Raw genomic sequence first — 22094 nt, 5'->3', positions numbered from 1 at the left:
ATGTAAATGCCTTAGAAGAGGTCCCCCTATAACATAAGTCTCAAAATGATTTCTTGTATTTATGATTTTATACCCTACCTACTTCGTATGCAATAGATTGTCAAATTAAAACACATATAAATAAAGCTTTAAATAAAATAAAATAATTTAAAAAATTAAAAATAAATAAATAAAATAAAAATAAAATAAAATCTAAGTTGGCAAAGAAATAGAGAAATTCTTGCAATTGAGTACTCACTTTACTTAAACAATGCATATGGCTCCCATTATAAGACAATCACACTACTTGTTGAATTATGATTTTGAGGAAACATGCTATGTCTGGATAAGAACAGAATACATCCCTTATACCCAATCCGACTTGAATTAGTTAGGGGTGGTTATTTAGCTTTATCCATTAGGCATTTGCCAGTATTTCACAAATATAACAACTTTACTTTCAACACAATGGGTACTAAATTTCAAACAATAGTCTGAAAACAGTTTCAGTAATTACTTTAGGCCATAACTATTTCAAGGTAATAAATTATTTCCCCAGCTTGGAATAATGCTTGGGCCATTTCTCTAATGCATTCCTGATAGAATCTGGCAAAGCACGACCAACCTATGAGCAAAATGGGGGGAAAAGGAGTTTATTAGCAAGACTTTGAGATATTTGCCACTGACACAAGGCTACAACTATATCTCTTAGACTAAGGTGAACATCTTGCAGCTGACTCAATTTTCTGCCTTCTTTAGTGGATTACTCTTGCTATGTTGACTCCAATTATTAGTGGGTGGATACATCCTGGTAGTCCTCAGAATAGATTCTTATGGTTTACAGAAGATCTTTTCTTTTCAACTCTTCCAGCTTCTCTAACAATATTGGGGCGGGGGGGGAGTGACTATGAGAACAATACATTGCTATCTTGCAGAACTTCAAACTAGAAGGAACTGGAATTCTATTAAAATCATCTGCTATATTCCTTGAGGACCAGAAAGAGGCACACGCTATTCAACTTAAATTTGCTAAAGGATGAACAGGAAAAAAGAAAAAAAAAAAAAAGGATGAACAAGAAGCAGGTAAGTTGTACTGGTCAGGAATTCCAAGTAAATGAAATTTTTCACTATTTTCAACCTTGATAAAGCTGAGGAAGAAAGGAAAAATAGAGAAAAACCCCACAGAGAATATGCACTTTAAAGAATGGGAAATATATATGGCTTGTATTATGGGGTTAAAATTATTATTTTCATCTCTGACCATAGCATGTTTGTGAAAAAGCCCTTGATTATAGGCCAAAAAGTCTTTACTATTTTCTTTCATTATCATTAGGGGTTCAAATACCAACAATAAAACATATGTGTAAATAACATGTTCTGGGGTACACGATATCAGGTGCTCTATCCTAAGAGCTAATTCAGATCAACTAAATCAGGACAAATTATCATCAACATTTAACACATCACAACATAAGTCAGCTTCCAGGCTTGGGACTATTATCAATAAGCTCAGACATATAGTTTGCTATAATATCTCATTTCACAGATATTTTTCCAAGGACGTCTGATTTCTGGTAATACTTATCTTAAAGCAAAATTGTATCCATTGAAATTTCATAACTTGAGCTGAGTGTATAATGGTGCTCATTTCTAGGGTTTTCACTGGTCCAGATTATCGAATACAATACTTAACAAGATTCATGGAGGGGTGCTGACTGGACCACCAGCTTAATGAATTACTTACTGGACTTTGGACTAGGGCAAATGGTTTTCCCACTTATGCACAGACTTTAGGGCAGCTCCTAGGTGTTCATTGTCTTTTGTTCTTTCTCAGGGCTCATCATCAACCAAGGAATGAGGGAGAAACTTCTGTCTCACTTGTCAAAATGTTCCTCTCTAGAACAGGTGAATGCTTTCTCTCTATAACACCAATCATAGCTAGAAACAACCAGCTTTCTTTCTGCTTAGCACCGCTTCCTCAGCTTTAAAAAGGGAAAAGCAGAAGCTCCCCCATTACATCCCCATACAACACCACTATCATCACTATCATCATACATACCTGCCTTTCATTTAAACCCAACCAGGAGTTTTGGGATCTCTATTATGTGCCATTATTGAGCTTCTAACCCATTATCTGGGATATATGGGTAGGGTGGGGAGTAGGAAGTAACCACGTATTTCCAGTTTAGAGGTGTTTCTGAGCATAATTATAGGAGCCTTGGTCAGACTGATTGAAAATTCAGTCAGTTTTCTTCTCTGAAAACTTGTTTCTTCATCCAGTGGGTAAAGGGTCATGGGGTATAAGAAGAAAGGTCATCGTCCCCTATGGCACATACCTTTGCTGAGTAGATACCTTCCATCGTGGGGACAGAGCTCAGTATTAAAATGAGCAATACCATGGTTAAAATGAAAAGTTTTCCACTCTTCTGGATATAAGGATCCCTTTATGACATATGCATTTATACTGAACTCCCAAAATACTAGTACCTGTACTTTTAATATCTGTTCACTGAGAAAATTAAAAATGATTAAAAGTTACTATGAATCCAGAAGTGAGGAAAACTCTTTGGGAAGATTCCAGATTAAGAACAGGTAAGAGAAAATCCTTATATTTGAAAGACTCTTGGACAAAAACTTTTTTTTGAATTTTTTTTAAAACTTATTTACTTATTTATGATAGTCACAGAGAGAGAGAGAGAGAGGCAGAGACACAGGCAGAGGGAGAAGCAAGGCTCCATGTACCGGGAGCCCGACGTGGGACTCGATCCCTGGGTCTCCAGGATCGCACCCTGGGCCAAAGGCAGGCGCTAAACTGCTGCGCCAACCAGGGATCCCCTCTTGAACAAAAACTTTAAATTCTCTAGATCTCTGCATGGCCTATGTCAGGAGTCACTGGAAAAGATGATTCAAGAAAATGCTTCTTCTGATAATTGCTATGATCAAAGCACAGTATACCCAAACTGGAGTCAACCTTTAGTGCCAGATTCCACCTGGGACTTTTCACTTCCTCCCTAATTTCAAAAAGGGCTAGGACTTCCAGTATGATGGAGTGAAGAAGTGATCAAATCCTTTCCCCCAAAAAGTAACTATAAAACTGGGCAAAATGATCAAAAACAACCATTTTAGTGTCCTGGGAATTAACCACAGGCTTACAGCAAACTAAGAAGAATTTGTTCAGGGAAAAAAATGCTCAAAAACATTTTTTAAGTGAAAGAAATCAGAGACAAAAGGCTACATGTTATGTAACTCTCTTTGCATTAAATATCCAGATAAGGCAAATTCACAGAGACAATTTAGTCTTTGCTTGGAGCTGAGAGTAGAAGCAAACATTAACTGCAGGAGGACACAAGGGAACATTCCACAGTGATGGAGACATTCTAAACTGCTTTGTGGTGATGGCTGCACAACTCCACAAATTCACTACAAATAATTGTACACTGTATATTTACAATGGTGAATTTTATGATACATAAACCATCTCTCAAATTATTTATACCTCAAAAAAATTTTTTAAAGACTTATTTATTTATTCATGAGAGATACAAACTGAGAGAGAGAAGCAAAGACATAGGCAGAAGGAGAAGAGGGAGAAGCAGGCTCCCTGTAGGGAACCCAAGGCGGGACTCAATCCCAGATCCTGGGATCACGACCTGACCTGAAGGTAGGCGCCCAACCGCTGAGCCACCCAGGTGTCCCTGTCAAAATTGTTAAAATAAAAAAATATGAAGGATGTCAGCACTTCAAAGAAAAGAAAGTATACATTTTCCAAATACACAAAAGACATTCCACATGGTGATAAAGATTCAGTAAAATTTGAGAATAAATACAGGAGGTATTCTTTAGGTCATCTATAAAATGGGAACCCAGGTGCAAAGTGTCTTAACTCAACTATGAAGAAAATGAGTAGTACTGCCCATGGGCCACTCTGTTGGATCCTTTGGTGATCCAAGAAAAAATTTATTAATGTATAATTCATGATCATTTCTAGAAAAGAATGTATAATGAGACAAGTGGAGGGGGCACCTAGGAGACTGATAGCCGGGTCACTTATAATAGTGTCACCATGGAATGCCAATATCCCCAGAATCCTAGCCGGAATGGAAGTAATTATTTTCTGAAAGTCACTAGGGTCTCAACTCAGTCTGAAATAAATCCATTTTACATTACAAGGTGACACTGGAGAGATTTCAAATACAAGTTATTTTACAGCAGGCAGATAAGCTTGTAGTAAAAAGGATAATGACCATGTACAAAGACATAAAGGTCAATGACTCCAAAATATGGTTTTGTTTACTACCACTGCACCAGTGACACAGCTAAAGTCAAATATCTCCAAATGATGTTGAACTGCAATGAGCACTATACCTCAGAGATGAATGAATGGTTCATCTTATGATAAGAATATATCTTGTGGTTATATATTTGGCATGCAGAGCATATTTAAAGAAATTCTAGCCTCTATCCTACAGGTTTGCAATCTAAGTAAAACAGGCAGGATTTTCTGCCTGTTTGCCAATGGAAACCTCAGGAAACCCTAAATGAATCAGAGTAAGAAAGTTTTGGAAAGAACTGGAATTATTCAACTATTGGAATTTGCTGAAAGAAGGCAACAGTACAGAGCTTTGAGACTGGCTATAGTATTAAAAGATTTTTAAAAAGTCATTCAGACAAGTAAATCATGCTGGGGAGATTGGAGTACTGAAGATACCTCTGAAGAAACAGGACATGAGAGGATCCTGGGCATAGGCATCATGGAAATTAGATGGGATTCCAGTAAACCTTATGCTGTACTTAACTCCTTTGGGTCAGGACTTCCACTGAGAATCTTATGAAACCATGGCCTTCTTCCAAGTAATGTGCACATGCACTAATATTTTGCATATGATTTCAGAAAGTTTGATGATCCCTAAATAGGTCAAATTGAGGTCATGGACTCTTGGCCGTGTGGCCAAAGAGATTCAACTAATATTAAAACCAAATTACACACTCTTAAAGATTTCTCCCACTCAAAAGTGCTTTAACTGGCACACTAGAGTTCTAGTCTTTGAACAGAACATGGAGGAATTAAACGGAGAGTTCCATCACAGCAGGAAGAAAAGGTCTTGATCCTAAAGGGCAAGGTGGCTGTGCAATTTTCTGAAGACCTTTATTATGTGGAGGACAGCTGGCTTGATTCTAAAGATGCAGTGGTGAACAGTTTAGATTTGGCTCTGCTCTCTTGAAGTTGTCTTTGTTCTCAGGATACCGGGGAAGTCTGTGACTAATTCTTAGACTGAACTTGGTAAGTATTTAGCATAAAGAAGTGGGAGGATGGATTTAGCAGGAGAAAGAGATAGAAGGGGAGAGAAAGGAAGGAGAGAGTAAAGGGAGGGAGGGAGGAAAAGGCAGAGTGCAAAGGAGAAGTAACAGAATACTTGAGTATAAAACTGAAATTTTTTCACTTTGTCCTACTTCTACCCTGCTCAAGGATTTCATGATTGGAGGTCAACTCCACTTCTACAAACTATTTGGCAAAATAAGAATAATGAATGTTAATTATAATTAATATTTTTTGAGTGTTTACCATGGGTTTTAATAAAAGAGAAAGAGACTGAGAGAGAGAATGGAAAAGAGATTCCAAAGGAGGGAAACAAAAACACATCAAATCTGCCTCTATGGGGATGAAGGTGGAATAATACAAACTCCAAATAAGGGAGCTGAGAAAAAAATGCCTTAGGGTAGAAGTTGAGACAGTAATATAAGAAAGGGTCTCCTACACACAGGACACACAGGAGGGGTATGACACCTTCTATCATCATTCATCATTCATTCAGAGATGAATTAAGGTGGAGCTTCTACAATTTGATGTGTATACAAACCACACAGGAAGCTTACTAAAATGCACATTTCTGGACCTCAATCCCAAAGAGTCTGATTCCATAGTCTGGAGTGGGCCTGGGAATCTATATGCAGGTGGCAGGAAGCAGGTGGTCCATAGACCACACTTTGAGAAACACAACTTCAAAAGGAGAAGGAGAGATGAAGATCTACCCTTTTTTGGACCTTGGGTTGCATAGGTTAGACATGGCTTTGTTCCATCATTTGATGAACTGATTTGGAACAGACCTTAATCCTAACAACCTTGACTTTGAAATGACTCAGTGTATGAGGCACACTCTGTTATTGAAGGGAAAAGCACTTCTTGAAAATTATTAGTACCATAAAAGAACCAACTCCTGCCTCTCTCTCTCTCTTGCTATGAGCCACATAGGAAAAGTATTGGAGAGCATCCCTACCCAAGCTATGACAATTCTGGTAGCAGATGGCAAACTGAGGAGGACTAAGGAAACGCTTAAAAAGAAGTTTCTCACAGGGAACAAAAATCATAAAATATGTGTAAGTGCTGTAGAGCTAGGAGTGACTAGTTCACAAATATGATGGGTCAAGTAAACGTTGTTTTCATTCCTCTCATTCATTTCATTTTTAAAATTTTACATTAACTGCTTTTTACATTTAATTTAGTTTTATAGTTATGTAAAATATTTGCATGGTTTCAAAGTCAAATCTTAGAAAATAAGTATATTTAAAGAAGTCTAGCTTTTCCCATTCTCTCCAGTCCATCCTCTTCTTTCCTTTTTAGAGAACTTTTAAAAATTGTTTATTCTTCTATTCTCTTTAAACATAAGCAGATGTGTACATACCTTACTTTTTTCTTTTTAAAGATTTTATTTATTTATTCATGAGACACACAGAGAGAGAGGCAGAGACATAGGCAGAGGGAGAAGCAGGCTCCATGCAGGGAGCTCGATGTGGGACTCGATTCCAGGACTCCGGGATCATGCCCTGAGCCAAAGACAGATGCCCAACCACTGAGCCACCCAGGTTCCCATATGTTACTTTTTTCTTAAACATTATATATAATTTTCTCCATCTTAAAAAAGCATTGTTGACCCAGTCACTTTATAACATCTTTGTGGAAAAAATGCATTTGAGTTTAGACTCACAGAGCTCACAAACTTTTTAAAAGCCTCTTAATAGAAGTTAGCACTCTCCTTAAGTTTTGTTTAATAATTCATTCATTCATTTAAGAGACATGTATTGAATAACTAGGAAAGGCTCAGGTGCAGGTCCAGGTTTTGCGAGAAATAAAGCTCTTCTAATATTGGACCCTCTCTTTAATAAAAAAGAATATAAAACGATTAATATGCTATACAACTCCCAGCAGCTCCCAGCAATAACCTTCCAGGGCAGGGGCCTGTGCAAGCTTCCTGGGAAATCAGCCCCTGCATGGGCTTGTGCTGGAGTCTATGCTAGTGGCTGGCACACAAAGCAAACATGATCCCTTATTTTATGGAGCTTGCACTATGGTTCAGGAAAGAGAGATTAAATACATAAGCTCAAATCAAATCCTCACTTAAAAATTATAATTAAATCCCTGGTATGGGCTGAATTTGATCCCCCCAAATTTGTATACTTGTATATTGAAGTCCTAATCCCCAGTACCTCAAAGTGGGACTATTTGGAGAGAGGATCTTTTAAGAGTTAATTAAGTCAAAATGAGGTCATTAGGATGGGACCTAATCCAATATGACTGGCAGACATCCCAACAGAAGGATGACCATGTGAAGACCCAGAAAGAAGATGGCATCTACAAGCCAAGGAGAGAGGTTTCAGAAGAAGCTATTCTTACTGACATCTTGGACTTGCAGCCTCCAGAATTGTGAGAAAATAAATTTCTCACAGTGTGTCAGTCCTAGCAGACTAATATAATGCCTTAAAACAAGAGTCTTTGAGAGAAATCATTGTCAGGGGAATGGCAAAGATGCTGGTTAGAGACTGCATCTCTAAGGAAGTGCATATAAACTGAGAAAAGACTAAAAATGATGAATTGTAGGGAATAAATGATTTAGTAGATCCTGTGAAAAGGCAAAAGAAATCAAGATGCTTTTACTTCAGTTAATTATACCACGGTCTGTAGAACGAGGTAGTCCTCAGGAGACAGTCGGTCTCTCTAAATTAACTACCTAAGATGAAAAACTAATGTGCAGCTAAATTTATCATAGTCCACAGACTCTGAAGGATTGAATGAGCATGAAGTTGAATTATTAATTGTAAGACAAAATGTATTTGGTATCACTCACACTCTGGTTTAGGAACATTTCTGAAGAAAATGAATATGATGAAATATGTAGCTTAAACACTTCTCAGAAACAGAATAAAGAGAAGTAATGTCCTTCCTCATGGCTCATTGAAGAGATGATGGAAAGTATAGAACCTGAATATGCAAAACAAAAAAGCCGGAAGCACCGACTCTGATTAGTCAGGGCTAATGCCTCATACAGAGTGTGCATACCTGACTAAATTCATTTATCTTTGGTAAGCAAGTCGATGCTCTCTTTTTTCACTCAATGAATAATAAGAATTAAAGGATAGACAAGGGATTCCCTTATTTCTTGGTGAGATGCCACATCGACTGCTTCTGACACGTACATATTCAATTCGTTTTGTGAGAGACTGAATATCCAAATGGACAATGGCCAAACCGAATATGACAACAGAATTTTGATGCAAAACCTCTGAAATAATTTGCCCAGAATGGTCAGGATTTGGTAAATGACTGTCAGCTTCCCAATTTTTTTTTTTTTTTTTGCCCCAGCCTCCTACTCAGGATCAACCAGAGAATGCTAAATATGCTCCCCAAGCTAATCACATAAAATGTGCTGCTTCTAGTTAACTCATCTCCAGCTTGCTTGTGCTCTAATCAGAGCTTACGTGAGGCCTCCCTTATTTCCACTCTACAGTAAAGCTTTTCTACTCCCCGTCTGCTTCTGAATCTTTGTCAGATGCAAGTGGATGAATAAAAAAAAAAAGAATGAAAAAAAAAAAAAAAGATGCAAGTGGATGGTAGCTGACTCTTGCCATAGCAAACTGAGAATAAATAGCCTCTGTTTGTTCTCATTTGAGTGGCTTTCATTATTTGCATATTTGTTCCCAGAGAAGAAGATGTCTGCTGGGTGGCAAGGCTGTCACAAAGGATGGGAATCAGAGTCAGCTTTAAGCTCTGAGGTGTCCATCTTGGTGCTACCTGATTCTTCTTTCAGAGAAGATGTAGAGACTGGGAAGGTAACAGTAACCATGGAATCCTCATGACCACAGTGGCCCTGCTGTCCAATGATGGGATAAGCCATCCAAGAGAAGTTCAGGTGGTGATTATATCTATGAAGTTCTTCTAGTGCTCTGGCAGCTGGCCAGATGTGCTTCTGTGTCAACCGATTTTCTCTCAGGCCTACGCAGAAAAGCTTCAGAGTAAGAACGATGCTACAGGTGAATTGGAGGTCTGGGTGGTTGAAAACATTAGAAATAAGCTGGTCATAGCATGAACTTCTGTCTGTTTTGCCACTGTTTAGAATCTCACCAATGTTGGCTTTGAACAAACTGGACACAGCCTAGATTGGTCTGGACATAAAATTTTGTTTCCAAATGGGGCCTCTACACTAAAGAAATGACCTGGGCCTGGATGATTCACATTTTTCCATCACTACAACAAGGATTACTGAACTACTGTGCAGTGAAAATTGGATAATAGAGTATTTTTAAAGGCAAATAACTGGAAGAGTATGAATGCAAGGCATACTCAAGCACAACAGAAATTTTCAGCACATTTGATTTTATCCCAACACATATATCACTCAGGTCAGACTAAACACTAGGGGGAGAACCAGGGGTGTAATTCTGGGCCACCTGGGGGAAGAGCAAAACTCTCCACCTGGGGAGAGCCAGGACTGGCTGACGTCTTCTGGTTCTCCACCTACTGAAATGGTAAGAATAATAAAAGAGATTAGTAAGTCTCTCACTGTGGACAGGGATTAATATTCATTTCCTGGTAGCCATTGAAAGTCACTTTCTGGGGGTACCTGTTGGCTCAGTTGGTTAAGCATCTGACTTCAGCTCAGGTCATGATCTCTGGGTCCTGGGATGGAGAGCCCTGCCTCAGCACTCTCAGCAGGGTGTCTGCTTCTCCCTCTCCTCTCCTCTCCTCTCCTCTCCTCTCCTCTCCTCTCCTCTCCTCTCCTCTCCTCTCCTCCCCTCCCCACCCCTCCCCTCCCCTCCCCTCTCCTCTCATCTCCTCTCCCTCTCCCTCTCCTCTCCTCTCCTCTCCTCCCCACCCCTCCCCTCCCCTCTCCTCTCCTCTCCTCTCCCTCTCCCTCTCCCTCTCCTCTCCTCTCCTCTCCTCTCCTCTCCTCTCCTCTCCTCTCCTCTCCTCTCCTCTCCTCTCCTCTCCTCTCCCTCTGTCTCTCTTCCTCCTGCTCATGCTCTCTCTCTCTCATGCAAATAAATAACATAAAAAAATAAAGTCACTTTCTGAAAAATGACCTGGTGCCACTTGCAATCCCACTCTACTGTTAAACCAGAATTCCCATCCATAGAAACCAGGCTGTTTTTTAGCCTCCTTCCAGATGAGCAAACTTGATGAGGGAGATTACCATCAGCACTCCCTGCTTTAGGACGCATGCATTTCAGTTGTCACCATTGCTTCACCTCTTCTGGGCCACAATACCAAGTGTGCATACAACTGTTACCAGCTTCACAAATTTCTCATTAGATTAGGCTTTTCTTTCATTCTAGAGAGATTCTCTGAAGTCTTGAGAAGATAATCAGTCGGTGTAAAAACTGAACTTCACCGGAAAATGCAGTTATATACAATAATTTACATATTCAATGTCATTGAAGTTTCTTTAAAGGTTGACTTTGGGCAGAGTTGAAAGGAGAAGAGATAATGTATCAATTTCTTTATAGTAATGATTCTCAACCCTGGCTGCACATTGGAATCACTTGGCAAATATTTTTTAAATTACCAATGCTTGGGGCCCATCACCGGAAACTTAATTTGTCTGGAGTAGGACAAAGATTCAGCATTAAAAAAAAAAAAAATCCCAAAAGATTTTAATGGGCAGTCAAAGCATTTCCTCCAGGGGCGTCAACAGAGGCTGGGAAGGTAGACACTGGATCCTATGACGATGGCGCTGTGGAATGATGGGGCAGGACTCCAAGAGAAATCCAAGGTACCATTCATAGCCAGTGAAGAAGGTTCCCAGTGAGGAGGCTATGCTGCGAGAAGATAAGGACCTGAGTGGTAGGAGAGCAAACATGTGATCTACTTTCTCCCTCCGTCGCCTCTGGGTGGGGCTTCATTGCTTTGCAGGGACCCTGGAATCCTTGTAGACTTCGCCTTCTAACTCCAACATCTCACTGCTGACGAGGACCCCTGGGTCTCTCTGAGCTGCCCTTCTGTTTATTCCCAAATGACCTATTTGTTTGGGTTCTTCCCTTATACTTCTGCTGAATGCTCTGTTTTCAACAAACCATTTTCCTGATTGGTGAAAGGCCCTTTACAGTTGATTTTTATCTTCCTGCCACATGAGTGATTCCCTGGTGTTCTCAGTTGTATTCTCTTGTCCATAAAAAGATGACTCATTCCTAACACAGTTCTATTACCCAAGTGACCTCTGTGTCCACGTTCTTGCCCGATGGTCAAAAAACAATAGATTTCCTTGCAGATTTCATATATTTCATGTATTTCCTTCCCTGCCCTGTATATATCATATTCTCTCCACTAATAAAGAAATATCAAAATATTTTTATTTAAAAGTTTGTTAAAAAAAATAAAAAAAATAAAAGTCTGCATTCTGGAAATAACCTGTCATATCACATAAATTTTTCATGTCCAGATGTTTACTCATCCATTTTTCTCAAAGACCCAATAAAAATAGTCAAAGAGCCACAGTCTATTTTAAATTAAAATGCATGGCTTTAAGGGCTATTTGACATGCAGTAATTATTTGCGTAGTCTTATAGCCAAGCATAGAAATTGCCAGTGTCTCTGCCCTTGAAGGAAATGAACTGTGCAAAAAATTTCAAGCAAACACGATCCAACTGTGCACATAAAAGGGAGGTTGCATAAGAAATTCATTGTGTCTCTATCTAAATTTCCCCTCGACTTGCCACAGTTAAGCATGTATTTCACCTCTTTGGCACCAATTAAAATCATCAACAGATGAGCTTTTCGGCAGAGGAGGGGTGACATGCCCTCTCACAGATGGTCAGAGTCACAGGTTGCAGTAATGGCTGGACCCGCCTTGAGGGTAGTGTATAAAAGCAGTGGGACTCAGAGCACTTCAGCTCCAAGTGCTCTATGGTTAGCATTGCCCCTCTTTTGAGATGGATTTCCTTCATAGGAATGGAGTGCTCGCTATTCAGCATTTGCAGAAGGACTACCGAGCTTACTACAATTTTCTAAATTTTATGTCCAATGTTGGCGATCCCCGGAATATCTTTTCTATTTATTTTCCACTTTGGTTTCAACTTAATCAGACAATTGGAACCAAGATGATATGGGTAGCAGTCATTGGGGACTGGTTCAATCTTATTTTTAAATGGTAAGCCTTCTGTTTGTTTTATTTTTCATAAAGCTTATTCTTAAATTTGTAGCTTTGGCTTAATGATCACATTTCAGACGTGTGTAGTTTTACTTGGAAAATCTTTCAAACATGTCAGTTAACTTGAAACACCTATTCATAAATAGAACTTACAGAAAGCATAGGAATGTATATTTTATCTGACTTGTAAGTAAATTCTAAACGCTATAACACATATGCTGTGAATCAACAAGAAGTTAGTTAAATGAGCGGCACCATAATGAATGGATTGGTAACTCCAGGGACCACTTAGATATTCCCAGTCTAAGGATCCACAGCACCTACGGAAGTTTCCCTACAAGGAAAAAAGTCTCTGTTTTTATTGGGAACCAGGATGCCGAAATTCCAAAGGACTGTGTCATCTTCTATAATAAGAGACAGACCAGAACCCAAACCAAAGTCTCTTAATCATGAGTTTTCCCCATTAATCCTCTGCTTGAGTCATTTTCATAGGAGAGATAGCTAGGCTCCGGCTATGCACTATTTGTGTGTTTAAGTATGTATGCATATTTATATTTCTTTAAATACAGGATATTGTTTGGTCATCGGCCTTACTGGTGGGTCCAAGAAACTCAGATTTACCCAAATCACTCAAGTCCATGCCTTGAACAGTTCCCCACTACATGTGAAACTGGTCCAGGTAAGCAATTACAGCAGCCTCGTGTTACTAAAGATACTCCAACAGAGAATCATTATGTATGATTATTACCTAATTACTATATGATATTATATAGGGCATTAGAGAAAATGTCATGGGTGAGGATGCTGAAAGTTCACAATCATAAAAATTGCTAATGAAAAGGAAAGAAGTTTTATGAACAGTCCTTTTGTTCTTTGTAAAAGGGTAAGTTGGCTACTTTCCAAATGATTTTATATTTTGCATTTATTTCTTGGAAGAATGTAATGGTTTGATTCTAAAAACAAACAAAAAACAGGTAGCTAGAAGAAATTCTGAAAGAATTATATTGAAATCCTAGAAATGTTGATTTATCTGTTGCTGAGCAACTTTCAAAGTTGTTATGGATCTTTTTGAGAATCTCATGAATGAGGTAAGGACTTCCTCGTTTTATTATTGCCAATAGAGATTATTTCTAATCTTAGAATATTTTCTTTCAAACTTCTTTTTCCTTTTGTGTATATGGCATATAAGCAGACTTCTTGGTCCTCTTCCTTTTATAAGTAAGATTCTGTATGAGTATAAACCCTTTACTATGAAAACTGACTTTAAGATTATGAAAAGATTTTAAATTATATATGTACATAAAGGACAATTACATATTATTTTAATTTATTAGAATGTGTGTACCTTACCACAGTTTGTTACATAGCAAAAATTCTTGCCATTTGACATTTTCAGGAAACTAACACCTGAATATAGTGAATGTGTAGTTTCTAATGAGTTCTCTGAATATATTTCTTTCTTGCTCCCATAAAAGTATTCATCCATCTGTTATATTATTTATCATGGTGTACTATAATTAATTTTTTACATATACATGGCTCCTCCAATAGACTGCGCATTCCATCAGGACAGGGATGGTGTGTATTTTATCTTTTTGAAACCAATGTGGGATGGATGGGTGGATGGATTGGGTGGACGGATGGATCGGTAACCTTTGATACAATTGAAATGCTACTTTGGTTTATCCTAGAATGTTCTACCTCATAAGATATTTTCTGGAAAAGAGAGAGAGAGGGAGAGAGATTGTATTCGACATTCGCTCTAAAGATTTACAACTCATGTAAGCATATAATAGGCTCTGAAAAATACTATGTAAGATGTATCTTTGAAAGAACTAGATCTATAAGAAACAGATTGTCTTTGTTTATTTTTTTTTAAAGATTTATTTATTTATTCATTCAGAGAGAGCGACGAGAGAGGCAGAGACACAGGCAGAGGGAGAAGCAGGCTCCATGCAGGGAGCCCGATGTGGGACTCGATCCTGGGTCTCCAGGATCACACCCCGGGCTGCAGGCGGCGCTAAACCGCTGCGCCACCAGGGCTACCCCAATTGTCTTTGTTTAATGTAATGTTTTTCAAAAAGAGATTGGTGTTTAATCTGAATAAACTTCTACTTGGTACAAACTTGTGGCGAACATCAGAGTAAATGATTAAAAAAAACAAAAAAAATCAAGCAGCATGGGAAAGCATGGAAGTAGAAAGGGTTCCAGGCTTCTGTTACAATTAATGCCCTTTACAGCTTCCCTTGTCTATTTAATGACAAGACCCCTTTGCAGCGGCCAGCCACAAGGTAGGCACAGAGGAAGCTGCTAGTACATAGCAGTCCTTTGTAAATCGATTGGTAAGCAGAACTTAGTAATGATGTCAGATGTTTGAATTTTCAGCCCAAGCAAAATAAACTGATACAGGATCCAATGCAAGTACTTTCTCATAAATTAAAAACAATTTGGTGTGAAAAATATAGAAGGAGATGGCATATTTTGGTGCAATAGCCTAAGTTTTTAATTAGCCTTGAACATTGTGATTCCTGGAACTTGATGAACTTGAAAAATCTGAAAAAATTTTTTCTTGAAATAGTGTTTTGAGCCCCAATTTGACTTTATTTCTTTTATTTCTATTTCTAAACATTACATTTAGACTGTGAGGTTTTTTTTTTTTCTGAGTTATTTGTAACTTTCAAGGCTAATATGCTATTCAATTCTGATACGGATACTTTATTAACCACCTTTCAAATGGATCAGCACTTTGTTGTTGCAGGAAGTCCATCTGGCCATGCAATGGGCTCATCGTGTGTCTGGTATGTCATGGTGACAGCTGCCCTGAGCCACACTGTCAGTCGGATGGATAAGTCACTTACCACTTATCTGCACAGGTCAGCTTTGCTCTAGGTTCTGTACCACTGGAATGTGAATTCAGAAAGTATTGAATACAGAAAAGCTTTTTAAAAAATTTACTTTGGTATATTTTTAGTTGTTGAAATGTGCTTATTCTATTCTATCAGAGCCAAAATAGCAAAATGAATAGCAAGTTAACATTTTCCTTTAAGATAATTTCCTCATTAGCTCAGAGCTATTGCCACATTATAACATTGGAAATGTTTAATTGATAAATGAGTTGCTGGAAGTGCCTTTAGGTTTCCATAATACAATAATCACTTTGGTATCTCATAAATAAGCCATCTAAAATTATATCAGCACATATTTTTACATGCTCAATCTCTTGCTTTAAGATTCACAAGAAGTTTTAGAAATCAACATTGCCCTTAAATGTATCAATTTAGAAAAATTATGTGTTCTTCTTTGAATGGCCAGTGTTTTTGACATCAGTAACATATATGCTAGATTTAAAGACTATACAACCTTTTTAATTAAAATATTTTTAAAGACAAACTTAAACTTGAATATTAGTAAATGTAGTGTTAGTAGTAGAATCATAATGTTGAGAAAGACCTAGAACTTTAATATAAGATTATTCATAATTCTTATAGGAATTGGGATGTTTCCTTCTCTTTTCTCCTGAAATACTTAACTATTATTAAAACAATCCTGAGCACTACTTTAATCATACATTATTAGGCTACTGAGATAAGATTTGTCAATTAATTGATTAAAAAATACTATAACATATATCATTATACAGAAGTTTTTCTAAAATAAAAAATTTCCAAGAACTATCACATATTCCACTTTTTAGAGTAGTACTGGACAATATAAGAAACCAACCACCAAAGAAATTTGGGTATTTTCAAGGTTTATTCTAATAAGATGGCAACTTGTACACCCTAATGTGTTGTTATCCAACCCCAAACAACAAGTAAAAAGTTTTATTTTTATTTATTTTATTTTTTTTAATGATTTATTTATTTATTTATTTATTTATTTATTTATTTATTTGAAACACAGAGAGAAAGAGAGGCAGAGACACAGGCAGAGAGAGAAGCAAGCTCCATGCAGGGAGCCTGATGTGGGATTCAATCCCGGGTCTCCAGGATCACGCCCTGGGCTGAAGGCGGCACTAAACCGCTGAGCCACCCGGGCTACCCAGTAAAAAGTTTTAATTGAAAGAAATTAACATTTTCTATCCACGGACAAGTTTTCAAAAAAGAATCTAAACAAGCTTCACCTTTTTCTCTGTAGTTCATTTCTTCCTCAAATTTCCAGACCTTGAAAAAAATTTGTTTCTTTTGAAAAGAACTCTAAAATTCCCTTAGATTTTTGCAGCTGCAACATTTCCTTTGTCCATCGATATTTATTGAGTGCCTACTCCTTATCTTCTTAATATTATCAAATCCCTATTTATTCTTCTTCCCTGTGGATAACTTCTGCTTACTTCCCCTTAGAAAATCTCATCTCTATTTCTTAGTTTTTTAAGAACCAATTTGGTTCAATTGTGTCAGGAACAAACATTCACAGCAGAACCCCAAGGATTCCTATGACTGAATATTGCTAATTCTTTATCAAAATAATGAGCTTGGACTTTAATATTTTTGTAAGCTTTTTGCACACTGCTGCCTCTAATCCAAAGTATACAATGTCTAAATCAATTCCCTTGTCTCTTATTTTCTATATGTCAAAAAACAAAGAGTCAGGACTCTTGAGAGTCTGTGAAATTAAACCTAAAGGAAAAAAAAAACCCAATGAAGATTTTACTTTGATGAAATGCTCATGTGATTTTCATCAGAGTGGTAGATGCCTCTCCAGGGAGTTTTCTCCAGACCAAAAAAAAAAAAAAAATGTTGAGATGATAAAGAGGAAGCACACACAACAGAAAATAAAAATATACGTATATGATCCATACTAGGTCATTCTGGATATTAGTAATTCCCCCAAATTTGAATTGCCCATACTCCATTAAAATAATTATCAGGATGTCAAATTGGCTTCCTTTTATAGCTCTTACTAAAATCTCAGGGTATTGCACTGGTTAAGCTTAATGCATTGCTAAATGTAGAAACCTCCATTAAAGTTTTTCAAATCCTATGGAGCACATGGAAACATTTTTTGGGGAAAAAGACTCTAAAATCATAACGTTATGTCATAGTTAGATGGATTCCTCTGAGAAAGATCATCTGGTGTCACCCCCCCCCTTAATTTTATGAGTGATAGAATTTCTTTGCTTTTCACGCTTATATCTATTCTTCCATCGTAGACTGACCTGGTCATTTCTTTGGAGTCTTTTTTGGTTGATTCAAATCAGTGTCTGCATCTCCAGAGTATTCATAGCAACACATTTTCCTCATCAAGTTATTCTTGGAGTATTTGGTGGTAAATATGATCACTTACCTTTAGTTGTATCATTGGAAAGCTTTAGTGTTATTTGTTTTATGTCATCAGATTCTCCCCGGTAGTCAGTACCCCAGTCTCAGGTAACTGTGTCAAGCCACTAGTACCAAATGGCACCCTGGGAGCATAAGCGGTTCAACACACTGCTCGAATCCTCCATGTACACAATGGCACAGTCTCATTCGATGGCATAAATACAAAACCTCTCAGTGAGATGGGGTTTCTCTGAAGTGTGGCTAGAGCCAAGTCCAACTCCCAAGCTATCAGCTCAGACAGTCTGCTTATGTCTTGGTTTGGGGGACTTCATAACAGCCCTCCGGCCGCACACTACGCCATTTCATCCATACACCTGAAGTGATTATCACATGACCACGGACTTTACTTAGCTGAAGAAGGGTTCACCATGATTGAGTTTTCACGATTCAGCCCCACATACCTTTTCAAAGGCTCTTTAGTTAATTGGCTATTGGCCATTGAAATATTCATTGTGAGCACCTAGATCAGTGCTCTGCCTATACAGTGTTTGTCACCCAGTGCCACAGACTCCTGACAGATTCACTTGTGCTAGCATGGATGGTGAAAAGACCATGGGACAAGTATTTTAGTTATTGTGTAGGAAAAGAGCTTTGGAAAAGAAGTAGAACCTAGATGTCTGAAGCCTTTTATCACGCACACGATGGTAAATTCTTTAATACAGAGAGGAATGATTCCTGAGGGGCTGAAGGGCACATGGTCATCTTCAGTGTCTTTTTTTAATCCCCAGGCATGCTTGTGGCAGAGGCCTTTGAACACACTCCAGGCATCCAAACAGCCAGCCTGAGCACGTATCTGAAGACCAACCTCTTCCTCTTTCTGTTTGCACTGGGCTTTTATCTGCTCCTCAGACTGCTTGACATTGACCTGCTGTGGTCTGTGCCCATAGCCAAGAAATGGTGTGCCAACCCTGACTGGATCCACATTGACACCACACCTTTTGCTGGACTCGTGAGAAATCTTGGGGTGCTCTTTGGCTTGGGCTTTGCAATCAACTCAGAGATGTTCCTTAGGAGCTGCCGAGGAGAAAATGGCTACAAGCTGAGTTTCCGGCTACTCTGTGCAGGGGCCTCATTGATGACGCTGCAGCTCTACCATTTCATCAAGATCCCTACTCATGCAGAGCATTTATTTTATGTCCTGTCTTTCTGTAAAAGTGCATCCATCCCACTGACTGTGGTTGCTCTGATTCCCTACTGTATTCATATGTTAATGAAACCAAGTGAAAAGAAGATTAATTAGAGCTGTGCAGGGGGTTAGTGCTCTGTGGTCCCAGCAGGACATTCCTCCTCCATCCTCCAGCAGAGCCACAGAGCAGGGGCAGATGGGAGGCTTCCAGAGGTCACAAAATTGTGGCCACAGGCTCCATCCCACCATATCTATGTTTAGTTTGGCCTTCACCATGGTGTCCTGCCCCACCCCCATTTTAAATTAGTTGCCAACATTTGAAAACTAGAATACTTGTCATAAAAATCTGAATTTCTGCATTTTCTTGACAAATCTGACAATATGGTACCTTAGGGCCTGCTTTCCCACCTGGAAACAATCTACCATTGCTCACCGATTGTCCCCAGTAAGAAGCAGCATTCTCCATTTTCTCACAGTCCCAACAGGAGCCTCAGTATCAGTTACTTTCACCATAGGAAGGTCAGGCCACTTATGGATCCCGTGGGCAGTTTAGTGGGATCCCCAGTCAAATCCAATCCCATCAGTTTTCAGAGAAGGAAAGGGAGTTCATTGGGCTATGAAAGAACTCGCTTTTGTCACACCATTGTCAGAACAGGAATTAGAACCCAGGTTTTCTGATGTGCATTTCCATTACATTGCTTTGTTTCTTCATTTTTAAGAAGTAAAAATCTGTTAAGAGTGAATGCTTCTGTGATGATTGTCATGTAAATCCGCTGCTTTTCTAGAAATGTCATTCAAATCCCACATCCTGTTTTACTTAGACCGTGCAGGGTGTTGATGGGGCCAGCAAGCCTCTAGATATGGCTACATATCCAGGGGAAACAGGTCAGGTTATTGTCTGGACTTGAACCTCTGCTTAACTCTTGATTTCTGTTTTACAGTAATGCTTTCCAATATTTAAATAAATGCTGCTGAAGATGCTCTGCTTAGAACATTATTTACCAGTCTTTCAAAGCCAAGGAAATCAAATGCTTTGCTCAAGGTCATGCTCCAACTCAAGAAAACCATTAATTGGGTTAATCTCTGATGAAAATCTGTAGCTCTACCTTAAGAAATTATTATTGAAAGAATATTAATATTATACTAAGAATTTCTCACCAAGGTTTTTTTTTTCTTTTCTTTTTTTCCTCATTGGATCTGGCAATTCTGGACTTTAAGTTGATAATTATGTCATTTCAATCAAGTACATTTTGAGTCAGATTTTGCTATACATCTTAGTTACGTAGGGTCCACCACAAAGTTTTATGTAACTCTTCTCAAGAATATCAATACATGAATTGTTTTAGGTGATGATATATTAAACCCTCCATAAATACTTATGAAAACATAACACTTGAAGCAAGTACTATTTGGCAAAATATTAGCTGATAACAAAATCCCTAAAAATCAAACTATTGTTTCCTTTCTAAATGTATTTATAGAGCATATGCTGTTGCTTTTATAAAACACACGTAACAGCTTTGTTTTAAAGGTAATTAAAACCTTTCAGTGGTCAGGTGATTCCTTAAGCAAGAAGCTGAGGGATAACAGATTATCTTAAGAATGAAATTTGTCTTGTGTTGATGGGACATTTGGGGGAAAGGAGAAAAGAACGGTTCTTGAGCTGGTGACTCTTGGTCATTGGTTCAAGGCCTCCTGCCCCAGTGTTGTCCTCAGGAGTTCACTTCAATCTTTTCACACTTTATGATGCATTTGTCTCATCTCATGCTCCTCTGCACCTGTCAGAGAACTCATTGCTGTCTAGGATCCCTTCGTCAAAGTTTTATTTGAGATTGATAATGTTAGTTTAGAGGAATCCTCCATCTCAATATAGTCTCAGACTGCTGTCACCAAGCGTGAGAAAACTGGAGCATTAAGAGCCAGGGACCTCTGCTCCAATGCTCACTCCATCAGACATCCCTCCTCGGTTCCAAGAGAGAAGTTCTCTTCGGCCACCCATAGTAAGCGCTATCTTTCTTTCAGGTGACATGTAGTCCTTGGAAGGCAAATAGGATGGGATGTGAGTTCATTTTCTATAATTAATTCCCAACAATTCCACCCCTATCTGCCATAAAGCCTGAAAGTCCCCAAGTGATGAGATTTCCCTTTTTACTCTAGTTGAAGTTTCCTGGAGGGATCCATATGGTGGCAAATTGCTTTTGCAATGGAAACTGCTTAGGCAGCAAGAGGAACAGCTTCTCACAGCCTTGGAGAAAATGCCTCCCTTTAATAATGATGGAAAAGACTCTTCTGCTTCCAATTTATTTGCTAAATGTAAGTGGAATTGAGCTCATTTGACTCACTGTTAATATATCCATACATTCAAAATGTCTACACATATATTTGGGAGAAAAATGTCAATATCATGAGCTTTCAGAATGAGAAAATCAAGACAAGTGACTTGAAAAGCTGTCCAATCAAAAGTACATTTGAATAGAAAAGCAAAGTAATTTATTATTGTCAAAACTAGCTCTCAAGATGAGCGTTGAATCCCTTTCCTCCAACAGCCTATTGATTGGACATCTGCCTTTTAGGTTAAATTGGTGCCTTCTCTAGACCTATTTCAGTATAACAGAAGGGAGATTTAAAAAATATATTAAGATGCCCTTGAAAGTTATATCTCTAAATGCTTTATATTTATTCATAATCAGTAAATAAATTCAAGATCAAATTGGTACATGCATATATAAAAAAAACCTTCATGTAAGAGAAAGTCAAAGACTTGGTTTTAAAATGTGTTTCGCTTCTTAAGTATTATAAAACCATACATTCTAGCACTCTTCAGCGAACTTTTGACAAAGATAGAAATGTTCTATATCTGTGATGTCTAATATGATGGCCACTAGTCACATGTGGCTCTTGGACTGTTGAAATGCAGCTAATGCAGTTGAGGAACTGCATTTTAAAGTTTTTTTTTAATTATTTATTTATTTATGATAGACATAGAGAGAGAGAGAAAGAGGCAGAGGAGGAGGGAGGAGCAGGCTCCATGCCGGGAGCCTGACGCAGGACTCGATACTGGGACTCCAGGATCGCGCCCTGGGCCAAAAGCAGGCGCCAAACCGCTGAGCCACCCAGGGGTCCCCTGCATTTTAAAGTTTTATATTACTTTTAATTAATTTGAATTTAAATAGTCATGTATGTCTGGTGGCTACTGAATTGGGCAGCACAGATCAAGTCTCATAGTGCTCTTCCCTGAAAAAAAAAAGTATTTTT

At 38.3% G+C, this 22094-nt stretch overlaps 1 protein-coding gene across 1 annotated transcript; it reads left to right on the top strand.

The window, feature by feature from the left end:
* The first annotated feature begins 12150 nt into the window (after nt 1-12150).
* Nucleotides 12151-19785, top strand: G6PC2 (glucose-6-phosphatase catalytic subunit 2). The gene is made up of 5 exons (XM_077883135.1): nt 12151-12395; nt 12965-13074; nt 15154-15268; nt 17545-17660; nt 18442-19785. The coding sequence occupies exons 1-5, from the start codon at nt 12178-12180 to the stop codon at nt 18951-18953; spliced, it is 1071 nt and encodes a 356-aa protein (XP_077739261.1). The 5' UTR covers nt 12151-12177; the 3' UTR covers nt 18954-19785.
* Nucleotides 19786-22094: the final 2309 nt, after the last annotated feature.

Source organism: Canis aureus, chromosome 34, assembly GCF_053574225.1.
Source record: "Canis aureus isolate CA01 chromosome 34, VMU_Caureus_v.1.0, whole genome shotgun sequence".
NCBI classification, from domain to species: Eukaryota; Metazoa; Chordata; class Mammalia; order Carnivora; family Canidae; genus Canis; species Canis aureus.
Note: the sequence above shows the minus strand (reverse complement) of the source record. Positions and strands in the feature narration are given on the sequence as shown.